The following is a 12,121-nucleotide window of genomic DNA, read 5'->3' as shown; positions in this document are numbered from 1 at the left end:
AAAAAAAAAAAAAAAAAAAACTCTAAACCTCTCTCTGTCGCCGTCGTCGCTACCGGTGAGTCTCTCCTTCTGTTTTCGTCGCTTTCTTCCATAAATTCGTCGTCTTTCCATCAGGGTCTGTGCTTCTTGTTCTAAAAAATTGGGTTCTTTGATTCAGAACTTAAATTTGAGCTGAGAAAGAGAGAGAGATTAGTGAGTAATGGCCATTGACAAAGGGAAGCTTCAAGAAGAAGAAGAAGCATCAGCTGTTACTCGTTTCCATAAGATAATATTGGGTTGGGACTATAAACAGCTTGCAAAAGAGAATGAGGTGGATAAGCAACTCTCCCCCTTTCCTTGTGGTTTCTCTTTTAATATGTTATCTAATTGGAACCTTTTGTATATGTAATCAACAGAGAAAAAACAGGAAGGATTCTAAAGGGAAGTTGAGTGTTGTTAAGAACACTTATAAAGATGCTGATGATTACTTTGAGACCTATGAGCCTTTGCTCTTTGAGGAAGTCAAAGCTCAAATCTTGCAGAATCAAGATGCTGAAGAAGGTTTTGATCCTTCTTCTTACTGTTACTTTCGTCCATCCATTGTTTAGTGGGGTTTTCGTTGTGGAATTGACTTTTTCTGTCGTTTTTTCTCTCTTAAGCATCGGTGTGTAAGATGAGATTGGTAATGGAGTGCAGCGAGGCAGATGGGTTTCACATTCTTTTAGTCACTTACGAACACGAGGAGGACGAGTCTCTTGCTCCAAATGATCTCTTATTGCTATCTATTGAAGAGGTACATTTACTACTCTGCTCCTCCTCCTTGTTTTTGTATAAAAGCCATTGTAAATGTTGTGATGTTAACTTTTTTTTCAGGTTAAAGGGAGTTCGTTTCCTTCATCTTATGGATTTGCTGTAGTGGAAAACCGTCAAAGCAATCTTCTTCGTCTTCGGATGTATCTAGCCGAAGAAGTGGTGCAGATTACCAAAAATACGAGATACTCTAGGACAAACCCATTTATACAATCTCTCTCAAACATGCGTTCTCTTATTACATCATCCGCAAGCCTTTTAGACAAAAGGGTGTTCACTTTAAAGGTCAGTTGCTATGACACATCAAGAACTTTGTCTAGTTAATAACAACATGAATTGAATTATACACCTCAATTATGTTTAGGTTCCTGTTGTGCTGTGCTAGCTTGGCTCTCGTTTTTTTCTTTATTTTACTCTTCTGTAAGACTAGTTAGAATCTGAAAATCATTCGGCTGTTGCATTATAGAAATGGAGAGGTTCTTTTTATACAGCGTCTTTCATGGTATTGATTTTTTATATTTTATTTTGCAGTTATGTAGTTTGTCAACCATTATTCGGGAATATATAGCACTACGATCAATCAGTTCGCTTCCTTTCAAGGATTTAATCTTCACTGCAGCAGAGAAGTCTTGTGGTTCTGGAGATGACGACGCTTGGAAAATATCTAGACCTCTTCATGAATTATTTACCGAGAATCTTAATAAATCTCAAAAGGAGGCAATTGATGTAAGTCCTTGCCTTGTAATTTATTTTCCTTAAAAGTCTTTTACAGTTCCCGTAAACAGAAATTTATGTTCTTTGACTTAAATATTTTTTTGCAGGTTGGTCTATCAAGAAGATCATTTGTCTTGATACAGGTTGGCTTCTTCATTCATCATGTTTAACCTTATTCATGTTAAGATCTCTTACTTGTTTAATGGGCTATCAATCGCCGAACACACAATCTATGTCAATGCAAATGCAAATGCCAGCAATTTAAATTAAGTTAGAATTGTTCAGCACTCAATGTCTTTCTCTTTGACTCCCAAGATTGTTTTTTTTAAAGGAATGTAGATGAGTAAAACTCAACAGGGATATAGCAGAGTTGCATTTCAAATTTTATTGACAAGCAGATGAATTGAACTATAGTATACAGAGTCTGATTCGAATACTAATGACTCGATCTTTGTTTTAGGGTCCTCCAGGAACTGGGAAAACTCAGACAATTCTTAGCATTCTTGGTGCCATTTTGCATGCCACTCCAGCACGAGTTCAATCTAAGTACGATTTGCTCTCATGCTATCCTCCTGATGCTCGCATAACTTTTTGTAGTTCTGATGTTGGTTCTATATATTATAATTATGCATCTCATTTGGTGTTTTTCATAACAGGGAGCATGGACTAAAGCGTCGATTTCAGATGACCATTGAGGAGAAGTATGTTTTTTTTCCTCTGAAAAACATTCATCTCTCTTGGTGAACTTGTCTCAGTAATCCTATTTGTCTGCAGAGACAATCACTGGGCACAAGCTTCTCCTTGGATGTTGAGTGTCAACCCACGAGATGCTATCATGCCTGAAGATGGTGATGATGGTTTTTTCCCGACCTCAGGAAATGATATGGTGAGTGGGAGAAGATTTTATTCTGAGAGACACATTTTGTAATATAACCGTGCTTTTAATATTGTTCTCTTTTGATGTTCAGAAACCGGAGGTGGTTGATTCAAACCGGAAGCATAGGAAACGTGTACTTGTCTGCGCTCCATCAAACTCTGCACTTGATGAGATTGTGCTGCGTCTTCTGACTACGGGTATGTGTTTTTGTTTTCATTATTTGAAAGTTGGTGTCGGTCTTATGTGTTATGGTTTTAGGTCTTCGTGACAAAAACGCACAGACATACACACCCAAAATCGTACGGATTGGTGTCAGGGCACATCACTCCGTCATGTCAGTATCGCTGGATCACCTCGTATGTTATCACCTCGTAGCTTTTGCACTTTTGATTGCCTTTCTCCTGAGTTAGATTCTGTCTGACCGTTATACTCTTTTGCAGGTGGCACAGAAGCGTGGCTCAGCGATTGATAAACCAAAACAAGGAACCACAGGAACTGATGTAGATAGCATCCGGACTTCAATTTTGGACGAGGCTGCAATTGTATGGAGGAATTAATTAACCCTCCCTCCTCGTTTTCTCATGTAACTTTATTTTTTTCTTCTGAATATTCACTTGTGATAATTTGCACTTTCAGGTGTTTGCTACTCTTAGCTTCAGTGGGTCACCACTTCTGGCTAAATCAAACCGTGGTTTCGACGTCGTTATTATAGATGAAGCTGCACAAGCTGTAAGCCCCCTGGACTAATAAAAATAGGATGCTTATTGTCGAAACTTGAGCTTCATGAAACTTTTGTCATGGCGGGTCATTAGAGTTGAATCATGTGTTCTCCCTTAACTAGTATGTTGAGGATATCTCAAAAGTACTTGTTGTTTGCTACGGAAGGGAAGCAGATAGAGAAAGATGTTAATGCTTATATTTCTTCAGAGTTCATTGCTTATGAAATGTACTCTTGTGTACTTGTTGTGCAGGTTGAGCCGGCAACTCTTATCCCCTTGGCCACTAGGTGCAAACAAGTATTTCTGGTAAACAGTCCATAACATTACCCTTCACGTTTCAAACTTGAAAAAAAATATTTAAGTTGTATCTTGCAACTGTACATGTGACCGGCTAGTTGCAAACAGCATTAGTTTATGAGCTGATGATTTATATGATAACTTAAGTAACTTGGATAACCATTGAGGTACATATTATCAGGTTGGTGATCCAAAACAACTCCCAGCTACTGTAATTTCAACTGTTGCTCAGGATTCTGGGTAACTACTTTAAAACCATCTCATTACATCCTTATCTGTTTATATACTAACTTGATGTCTTCCTTTTTGGTCAATGAAGCTACGGTACAAGCATGTTCGAGAGACTTCAAAAGGCTGGCTATCCAGTGAACATGCTGAAAACCCAATACCGAATGCATCCAGAGGTATCTCTAGCCATCCCCTTTAAGATAGATTCTCACTGATAGCTCTTTTGTCTCTGAAAAATTTAGATAAGAAGCTTTCCGTCAAAGGAATTCTATGAAGAGGCACTGGAAGATGGATCCGACATTGAAGCACAGACAACTCGCGGCTGGCATAAATACCGTTGCTTTGGTCCGTTTTGCTTTTTTGATATACATGAAGGGAAAGAGTCGCAACATCCAGGAGCAACTGGATCTCGTGTAAACTTAGACGAGGTGGAGTTTGTTCTCCTCATCTACCACAGGCTTGTTACAATGTACCCGGAGCTCAAGTCAAGCTCTCAGCTAGCTATTATATCGCCTTATAACTACCAAGTGAAAGCTCTCAAAGATCGGTTCAAGGAGATGTTTGGTGCAGAGGCTGACAAAGTGGTTGATATCAACACTGTCGATGGGTTCCAGGTCATATGATTATTCTTTTACTCTCTTAGTGCTCTAAACCATGATTCTCAAACTGAAGATTGTTGTTCCATTTTTCTTTTTATTAAAGGGAAGGGAGAAGGATGTTACAATATTTTCATGTGTTAGAGCTAATGACAAAGGAGAAATTGGGTTTCTATCTAACTCTCATAGGATGAACGTGGGGATTACTCGAGCTAAGTCTTCTGTTTTGGTAAAGACTTAAAACATAAAAGTTCATAGAATATGCTTTCTTTTTTTAATCTCTCACTGATCCATTCTCTATTGCAATCAGGTGGTTGGTTCAGCTGCAACATTAAAGAGTGATCCACTCTGGAAAAACCTTGTAGAAAGTGCTGAGAAGAGAAACCGATTGTTCAAGGTATCAAAGCCAATGAATGATTTCTTCAGCGAGGAGAATCTGGAGAGGATGAAAGTTGCAGAGAAAGATATGGAGATCCCTGATGCACTAGGGTTTGAAGATGAAGCTCCTCCACTTGCAGCAAATTACGGTGGAAATGATGATTACGACTTTGGAGATGGTGGAGCCTTGGCTGAAGAAGACTAAACCCTTTAGTGATTTGATCAATTAGGCTTCTATTAGTTAATCTAATCTAATATGTGATCCTTCCATTACTAGAAAAGTTTTGGCTTAAATCTAATTATTTTATATTAGTTTTCTTTATTTCTTCACTAGGAAAGAATCTCAATTTTTGTATATGGACATAGAGAATACTCTTATTTTATAAACATCTCTAAATTTGAGATTATATTTGTTTTAGTTTCTTATATATTTTAGCAGATGCATTCAAGCTAAAGATCAGAGTTGAATTGAGTATTAACTTGAGCTTTATCCGGTTTATTTCGGTTTAGCCTGTTCATATTCAGTTCCAGAAGATGATCTTGAGGTGCGAGTTAAATAATTGAGATATTATACACAGGCGTGTCTGAGTTTTGAACAAAAAAAAATTACTTGGATAATGTCTGAAAGATGGTCAAAGGAGGTCGGCAAAAGAATCTGGACATACGTGCCACAAGAACAAGCGTGGAGAATCTCGAAAACTCTATTAGTCATCGCCACTCCCACATGTGTAACGAATGACGTGTGTTATTGCGTCACGTTTGTACCTTATATAAACCAGCAAGAGACCAGACCTCAAGCTTTCAACTTAAGAAAAACAATGGAAGCTATGTCTCAATCCTGCATGACGATCATCACAACAAGCCTATCTCCTACAACTCATCAAATTCTAGCTCCGGTCAAGTCAATCCCACAGACCAAACCGAGCCTTAACGCCAGGAAGCAGAAGCCCTTCGCTGCTGCTAGGTGCGTGGCTTCAGGCTCGGGTTATGCAGCGGCAGTGGAGCCAATCACCCCAGAGGAAGAGGAAGAGCTGACTCAGAGAAGAAGTATATGTGGTGGAGAAGCAAACAGAGGAATGTGGGAGCTCCTCGAATGCCTTGAGAAAGAAGCTATCATGGGGGATGATGATGGGAGAGACCCTAAAGATTACAGCAGGAGAGCAAAGATCTTTGACAAGAGTTCTAAAATCTTCAAGAACATCAAAGAAGAGAGAGATGATCACTCTCCAGAGTAAAACAAAATTTGTTGCTTAATCTCTGTTAAAATGTCACTAGTGTTTGATTCCTTATTGTAACACGAACTTAATAATGAACACATAAACCTGCAAAACCCATAAACCGCAACCGGTCTGAACCGTAACACCCACGAATATAAGAGCAACTTTTAAGCCCACTACGTTATAGATATAATTGGACCTGGCCCATGGGGTAAGGCCCGAATTATATGTGGGCAATACAATAAATAATTTTCGGACAGGGAATACAAACATACGTTGACTTCCATCTGTGTCCGTACGAAATCAAAGCCGCCCAAGAAGCTCCGCACGCTTTATTATTTTGTCCACCAATGGGGCCCCACGCCACTCGCGGTTGAAACGTCAGCGTTCTTATCTAACGGCGTCGTTTTGCATCCCACTTCAGCTTCTTCTTCTTCTTCCTCCTCTTGTAGTCTTTTCATGAAAAAACTGATCCTAGTGATCCACTTGATCTCTCTGAAAAAACTTAACTTTCTCCTCTAAAGATTCCTTCTTTATATCACTGGAACCAAATCTTATAATCTGATCCTTCTTTGCCTGCTCAATTATTTTGGGTTTTGATTTTTAGGGTTTCGTATCATTTGATTCCATGTCGGGAAAAGGTCTCTCTCCGGCGTCCTTCTCCGCGCCGCCGATGACCGTCCAAGATGCCGACCCGTTGCGTTTCCGGGTCGGCGAACAGGACCCTAAAACCCGCGAATTCGCCGCCTTTATCGGCGACCAACACCGCTATTTCGCGGCGGCGGCCGCCGCCGCCGCCGCTGCGAATCCTCACCCTCACCCTCATATCGAGTTCCGTCAGAGTTTCTACTCGGAGATCGGAAACCCTAACGACAGCGGTGGATCAGACGGGGAGGAGGTGGTGGAAGAAGAAGAAGAAGAAGAGGATGATGATGACGTGGACGGAAACGAAGGCGATGGTATGAACAAAGACGTTGGCGAAGATGGAGGAGGCGCTGGTAAGAGAAACCCTTAAAGTTCATTTCTTTTTTTTATTAGTTCGAAAGTTTCTAACTTTGAGATATTGAAAATGCCTTTGCAGTGGTGGGGATTGAGCAAGACAACGCAGCTTACTACTCGCAGCAGTTTAAGGCAATGGAAGCGAGTTTTGTTTCTAGGCATGAGGAGTCGTCATCAGTCGCTGCTGAGAATGGGTGTGACGTTAGCGGCAGAAGAGACGCTTCCTCTTCTTCTTTGAGCAGTTCGATCGAGTCTTTGAGGACCATCTTGTCTGATCCTATAACGTAATGTTCTTTCGAAGTCGAAAGTAAATTAGTTTGTTGTGAGTGTAGTAGTCTTTAGACAAATAGCTTTTAGTGATACCTCACCATTAATCTATAGCCTTTTTGGTTTGTCTCTTTGCAGAGGGGCTTTGATGTCTGATGCAATGATTTTGCCTTGCGGACACACTTTTGGAGCTGGTGGAATAGAACAAGTTAAACAAATGGTACGGAGGCTTATGTCTTTCTTTTACTCTCACTTTGGTCTCTTTTCTTTTGCTTATGGAATCTGTTTTTTTGGTTGTGTTCTCTTAGAAAGCTTGCTGCACTTGTTCGCAGCCAGTCTCAGAAGACTCTATAACCCCAAACCTCAGTGAGTAAATTATTCATGTTTCATGTGATTTGAGTGTCTCGGAGAATTTATTTTCACGGCTATTTACGCAGCTCTGCGAGTTGCAGTACAAGCATTCTGCAGAGAAGAGAAGTCACAGTCGAACCATTCATCTAAGCGAAAACGAGAAGGATTTGATCAAGTAAACTCAATACTACTCACTAATCACATTGACCCTGTCTCACGTTTAATTACAAGAGATTTACATTTCCATAAATGCAGGAGAGACGATCATTTGGTGACACGGCTTATACAAATCGTTCAAGGAACAGAACTAATCATTTCCCTTTTGCTGTGGCAGATCGAGTTATAATAAAGGTCAATCCATTTTTTCTTCTTCCTTCATTTTTCTATAGCAAATGTATTTTCTTTAACCGTTGGAGTCGAACATCAAAGCAGGGAAACAAGAGGACACCGCCTCGTTTTGTAGGAAGGGAAGCTGTTGTGACTACTCAATGCTTGAACGGCTGGTATGGTCTCTTTGCTGCAAACTTTCTTTTGTACCGATCAGAGATCATCCTCTACCAAAAACTTATTTGTATAAATGTTTCTGTAACTTGGCTGTGTCATTGGTTGCAGGTATGTGGTGAAAACACTAGACAATGCAGAGAGTGTTAAGCTTCAGTATCGTTCATTGGCCAAAGCCACAGAAGATCCATCAACCAAGGCAACACCAAGCAAGATGGTTTCCAACTAGCTCTAAACAGACCTTCCTTGTGAAGAGACTACTTTCTGATAGTACCAAAAACCTATCCACAGATCATAGATCACAGTTACATATTGTAAATTCTTGTAGTGGTTGCTTCATGTCAGATGTTTGAAGAAATTAGGTTTCGGGCAAGAGCCAGGCTGAACATATCTGAATCATATGATATAATACATAGTTATTTTGCTCTCCATTTTGTTTTTACTATCCAAATAGAACAGAACTGCTGAAAAGAGTGAAACGTATTCAGATCATGATTCAGTACATACTATTCAACACAATCACTAGGGTTCTTATTGTAGAACAAAACTGCAGAGAAAATAAATCTATAAAAGAAGAAAAGACAAGGGTGGTGTGAGCAATGCTCCTAGTGTTACAGATGCACATAGAATGAATAACTCTGCTATGAAAGATTGAATGCTTACACAAGTAACTAAGAAAAGGTTGTCAACTAAACAACTTGAATCAGAAACTGGTCAGAAGATTTAAAGGAGTTCAGGTACAGGTTATGTTCTCCTCTGATGCAAGAAAATTGCAGGTCGAATATATGGAGGCTGCGGCTGCTCTAACGGCTAAATCCTTGTCTGAGATCAATGCATCCGCAGCTCTGCAACACAGTTCAAACACCACAGAACTAAAAATCTGAATTGGGGGAACAAGTAGTTTACAAGTAGTTCAATGGCCATACCTAGAGTACAATGGCATTCCTAACTGTAAGAAGTTCTGACCAGAACTAAAACTCAAGTGTTGCAAACCTTGGTCGCAATGTGATTGCAGCTCTCTCACTTTATTTAACCAGCTCTCCTGAATTTTCAAGTTCCCAAAACTCAAAATCAGACAATGACAAAAAGAGGAACGATGTGTGGTTAAGCTATTATCTCAACTTCTTTACCAATTGTCTCTCTTCTTCAGATAGCGTTTGCTCGAGTTGTTTAAACAGCGCCATCCATCTGTTCTTGTGGTTATCCACCGTTGAAGCCCTCGAAGCTCCATTGACGAGTACACTTGGATCATTCTCCTGATCAGCTGGGAACTCTTTGCTTATTAAGAAAGGTAGCTCTGTCGTCACAACTGCTCGAACCCTCTTCTTGCTTCGGCGAAGAGCTGAAAAAAGAAACAAAAATAAAATTTCAAGAACAACAAGTATCATAGTTTTAGTTGCATCAATGATCTTAAACGACTTCTTACCGGATACACGGCATTTGATGTCCTGATGAAGCAGTTCCAACCACTGAGACGCCACTGTAGCCGCTGCAAAATCAAAGATTAAGATCTATCTAAGCTACCTATGATAGTATAAAACCATCCACACTGACTGAGAACATACCTTTGACAGTGAGAACACTATCACGGTTCAAACTCGCTGCGTCCTCGCTAGACAAGGAACTGGCATTTTCAGAGAACTTGCTGTGTTCTTCACCATCTGCGCATTTCTCCTCGTAGTAGTTGTCTTCTGGCATGCCATACTTGAATCCTTGGCTAAAATCAGATCTAGTGGAACCACCAGTGTTCACATCATCCGCAGCCGTAGTATTGTTAAGCCTCGTTGAGTGGTGGTGATAGTTTCTTCCAGAGTCTTTATCAGACTTGACAATGCTTTGGATGATGGAAAGCACTTGCTTCTTGTTCCTAACGTGGTTTATAATCCCAGGGTTAAGTTCATTGAGCAGTCCACTAGGTGCAGCTAGCCTAGCAAACCTGTTGTCAACATCTTCCTTCCTTGCAATCTCCATCTTCCTCTTCTTCTCCATCGCAGCGTCATTGTTAGTCTTGCTTTTACGACCACGTTTCCTCGGAGCAGGTATCCCTCCATGAGAAGATGAGACGACACAGCTGCTTGACGTCGCACCGTGCGGGTTAGACAGAAACCCGTTTTCTTTCATCGCTTTCCACAGCTTCATCGGATCATTTGCCTCGACAGGGACACTAGAACTCCCACACTCTGAGTAAGCATCAGTAGAACCAGGCTTATCGCTTCTCCTGGAGGAGCAAACCGTAGATAAATCATCATTCAAGCAGCTTGAAACCGATGATAACTCGCTTCTTTTCTGTGCCACGCATCCAACATCAATTCTCTTGACCAAATCTCCTGTCTTGAGATCAATCTTAACCGAAGAAGGCTTGACCTCTGGACCCAACACGTCACTACTCGCTCCTTCTTTAACAAAACTCTGAGAAACTTTGCAAACTCGAGACTTTTCAGTGTCTTTAGGAGCATGACCAGTGCTACCTGTAGCATAGATGAATGTCACATGGTAACAAGTCAAGTGTAGACATTTTCCAAAACTTAAAAAACTCCCATATTATAAAAAGAAAATGTATATGGAATCACCGAATGTAATAGTAAATTACCTGAATTTCTAAATGTGTCAACACGTCCAAATTGACTCAGCTTCTGTTTCTCATCCAATTCATTGCCACCGATCTAAAACCCCAAACCGTAAAACAATTAATTAATTAGATCGAAACATTATAAAGACAAACAGAGAAGATCGGTCCGAAGAAAAAGAGTAAAGAACGTACCTTTAAGTCGGATCTGGGAATAGACGAAAACCCACCAGAAGCACCGTCGTGTTCACCCATGGGGCGAGTGAATTAGGGGATAGGGTTTAAGATCTGAACGTGAATTTTGAAAACCCTACGGATTGGAGTGGAGAGAGAGGAGGAGAAGAGCGCGCGATGTGTGCGTAGTTTATAATAATAATCTCTCTGACAAGAACGAACACGAGAAAATGTATTTGTTTTTTTTTTCTTCTTTCTTTTGGGTCTTAAAGTATTCAAATTCAAAACCAGTAAGGCTCTTTCGTGATTTGGAGGGAATCGTGGTTTGGGCCTCCCCTTTTTGAAATTGAATCTTTGGGAATAGTGTGATTAAGAATCTGATATTTTAAAATTTTAATCAGATTTGGGATTTAATTACTAATTACATGTGTCAAGAAAAAATTGTATGAAATTTAGCAAAGAATCATCTATGTCTATTTGTTGAGGACACCAACATATAAAAAAGTTATTCACTAAATCAGGGACTAAATATATTACCAATGCTGTAATCCACCTTCTTAGCAGCATATTTGTGATTAATTAATTCATAAGTATTTGCATATGACACACTGTATTCTACGTAGTCCATAAGATACATTATATTATTCATTCAGGCTTTCTCTCTAAAACTCACCTAGAGTAGTCAAACAAAAATTATTGTGTTAGAGTAGCTCCAACGCATAGATTTAAAGAGTATCTAAGAATTAAAGAAAAATATTTTTTAAAAAAAAAAATATGAAGAAAGAAAAATGAAAAATTCTTAAATTAGAGTTTTAAGAGCATCGTGACATTTTTAAACACCACTAAAAAATGTAAACTTTATTATATAAAGCATTTAACGAAAACTCAATCTCATAGGGATTTTTAACAATTTTCAGATTTTGAGAAAAAAATCAAAAAATATTGCAATATTGTTTTATTGAATAAATGCATCATAAATTGACATAAGACGATGGTCAAAGATGTTTGAACTCTTTTTGTGTCTATTTCTCTAGAGAACATATATTTCATAGTAGTTAGTGCATTCAAGTTCTATTAAATAAACTGTAAAACAATTAGAGACGATACTCATGTATCATGAAAGAGAGTTAAGAGTATATTAATTCAAATGTACAATGTGGTTATAAAATTTTAAACAACATTAAAGAGTGTAAACTTCATTATATACAACATTTACCGAAAACTCAATTTCGTATGGGTTAGTTAACCTTCAGATTTTGAAAAAAAAAAATGAGAATCTTGTTTTATTGCATAAGTGCATCCTGAACTGAAATAGAATGATGGTTAAAGAGTTTTCAAATATTTGTTGTGTCCATTTCTCTAGAGAATATATATTTTATAATGGTTAATCCTCTGCTTTAAGCAATATATAAAATTTTATTAAATTAATTATTAAAACATTAGAGCGA

General features: G+C 39.0%; 4 protein-coding genes across 7 annotated transcripts; 3 read left to right on the top strand and 1 right to left on the bottom strand.

The window, feature by feature from the left end:
- The first annotated feature begins 14 nt into the window (after window positions 1-14).
- Window positions 15-5,029, top strand: LOC106316429 (probable helicase MAGATAMA 3). Of its 2 annotated transcripts, none has more exons than XM_013754317.1 (20): window positions 15-55; window positions 177-310; window positions 396-540; window positions 639-772; window positions 853-1,074; window positions 1,321-1,515; window positions 1,611-1,646; window positions 1,964-2,049; window positions 2,160-2,204; window positions 2,278-2,389; window positions 2,472-2,577; window positions 2,639-2,736; window positions 2,821-2,922; window positions 3,017-3,109; window positions 3,352-3,405; window positions 3,578-3,636; window positions 3,716-3,800; window positions 3,867-4,238; window positions 4,327-4,449; window positions 4,531-5,029. In XM_013754317.1, exons 2-20 carry the CDS (start codon window positions 200-202, stop codon window positions 4,801-4,803), a joined length of 2,451 nt encoding a protein of 816 aa, XP_013609771.1. In that variant the 5' UTR covers window positions 15-55; window positions 177-199; the 3' UTR covers window positions 4,804-5,029. The 2 variants fall into 2 exon arrangements, with proteins under 2 accessions (XP_013609771.1, XP_013609770.1); XM_013754316.1 differs by having other exon boundaries at window positions 23-55; window positions 158-310.
- Window positions 5,030-5,470: 441 nt separating this feature from the next.
- Window positions 5,471-5,889, top strand: LOC106317287 (the record flags this gene model as incomplete). Its single annotated transcript, XM_013755128.1, is given in 1 exon segment — window positions 5,471-5,889. A coding segment is annotated over 1 exon segment (363 nt), but the record flags the coding sequence as incomplete, so codon positions are not given.
- A 377-nt stretch (window positions 5,890-6,266) lies between these two features.
- On the top strand, window positions 6,267-8,359 carry LOC106319524 (U-box domain-containing protein 62). The gene is made up of 8 exons (XM_013757878.1): window positions 6,267-6,813; window positions 6,897-7,098; window positions 7,220-7,301; window positions 7,390-7,447; window positions 7,519-7,607; window positions 7,688-7,783; window positions 7,865-7,935; window positions 8,045-8,359. Exons 1-8 carry the CDS (start codon window positions 6,444-6,446, stop codon window positions 8,160-8,162), a joined length of 1,086 nt encoding a protein of 361 aa, XP_013613332.1. The 5' UTR covers window positions 6,267-6,443; the 3' UTR covers window positions 8,163-8,359.
- Window positions 8,360-8,395: 36 nt separating this feature from the next.
- On the bottom strand, window positions 8,396-10,889 carry LOC106319522. 3 transcript variants are annotated; one of them, XM_013757875.1, is made up of 7 exons: window positions 10,695-10,889; window positions 10,524-10,596; window positions 9,499-10,401; window positions 9,360-9,422; window positions 9,064-9,275; window positions 8,860-8,975; window positions 8,396-8,778 (listed from the first exon to the last, which is right to left on the bottom strand). In XM_013757875.1, exons 1-7 carry the CDS (start codon window positions 10,752-10,754, stop codon window positions 8,667-8,669), a joined length of 1,539 nt encoding a protein of 512 aa, XP_013613329.1. In that variant the 5' UTR covers window positions 10,755-10,889; the 3' UTR covers window positions 8,396-8,666. The 3 variants fall into 3 exon arrangements, with proteins under 3 accessions (XP_013613329.1, XP_013613330.1, XP_013613331.1); XM_013757876.1 differs by having other exon boundaries at window positions 9,064-9,281; window positions 9,366-9,422; XM_013757877.1 differs by having other exon boundaries at window positions 9,360-9,413.
- Between the last annotated feature and the right edge of the window lie 1,232 nt (window positions 10,890-12,121).

The sequence above is a fragment of the Brassica oleracea genome, chromosome C9 (assembly GCF_000695525.1).
Source record: "Brassica oleracea var. oleracea cultivar TO1000 chromosome C9, BOL, whole genome shotgun sequence".
Classification (NCBI taxonomy): domain Eukaryota; kingdom Viridiplantae; phylum Streptophyta; class Magnoliopsida; order Brassicales; family Brassicaceae; genus Brassica; species Brassica oleracea.
The sequence above is the reverse complement of the archived record's forward strand: the minus strand, read 5'-3'. Positions and strand labels throughout refer to the sequence as shown.

What these genes read in the sequence shown, in the direction of transcription:
- LOC106316429 (XM_013754317.1), top strand. Translation starts at nt 200, where the DNA reads ATGGCCATTGACAAAGGGAAGCTTCAAGAAGAAGAAGAAGCATCAGCT. An exon ending in AAAGGGTGTTCACTTTAAAG is followed by an intron (nt 1,075 to 1,320) that starts GTCAGTTGCTAT and finishes TTTATTTTGCAG; the next exon opens with TTATGTAGTTTGTCAACCAT. An exon ending in CAGTATCGCTGGATCACCTC is followed by an intron (nt 2,737 to 2,820) that starts GTATGTTATCAC and finishes ACTCTTTTGCAG; the next exon opens with GTGGCACAGAAGCGTGGCTC.
- LOC106319524 (XM_013757878.1), top strand. Translation starts at nt 6,444, where the DNA reads ATGTCGGGAAAAGGTCTCTCTCCGGCGTCCTTCTCCGCGCCGCCGATG. An exon ending in ATCTTGTCTGATCCTATAAC is followed by an intron (nt 7,099 to 7,219) that starts GTAATGTTCTTT and finishes GTCTCTTTGCAG; the next exon opens with AGGGGCTTTGATGTCTGATG. An exon ending in CAGATCGAGTTATAATAAAG is followed by an intron (nt 7,784 to 7,864) that starts GTCAATCCATTT and finishes ACATCAAAGCAG; the next exon opens with GGAAACAAGAGGACACCGCC.
- LOC106319522 (XM_013757875.1), bottom strand. Translation starts at nt 10,754, where the DNA reads ATGGGTGAACACGACGGTGCTTCTGGTGGGTTTTCGTCTATTCCCAGA. An exon ending in TTCCCAGATCCGACTTAAAG is followed by an intron (nt 10,597 to 10,694) that starts GTACGTTCTTTA and finishes TTGGGGTTTTAG; the next exon opens with ATCGGTGGCAATGAATTGGA. An exon ending in CTGAAGAAGAGAGACAATTG is followed by an intron (nt 8,976 to 9,063) that starts GTAAAGAAGTTG and finishes TTGAAAATTCAG; the next exon opens with GAGAGCTGGTTAAATAAAGT.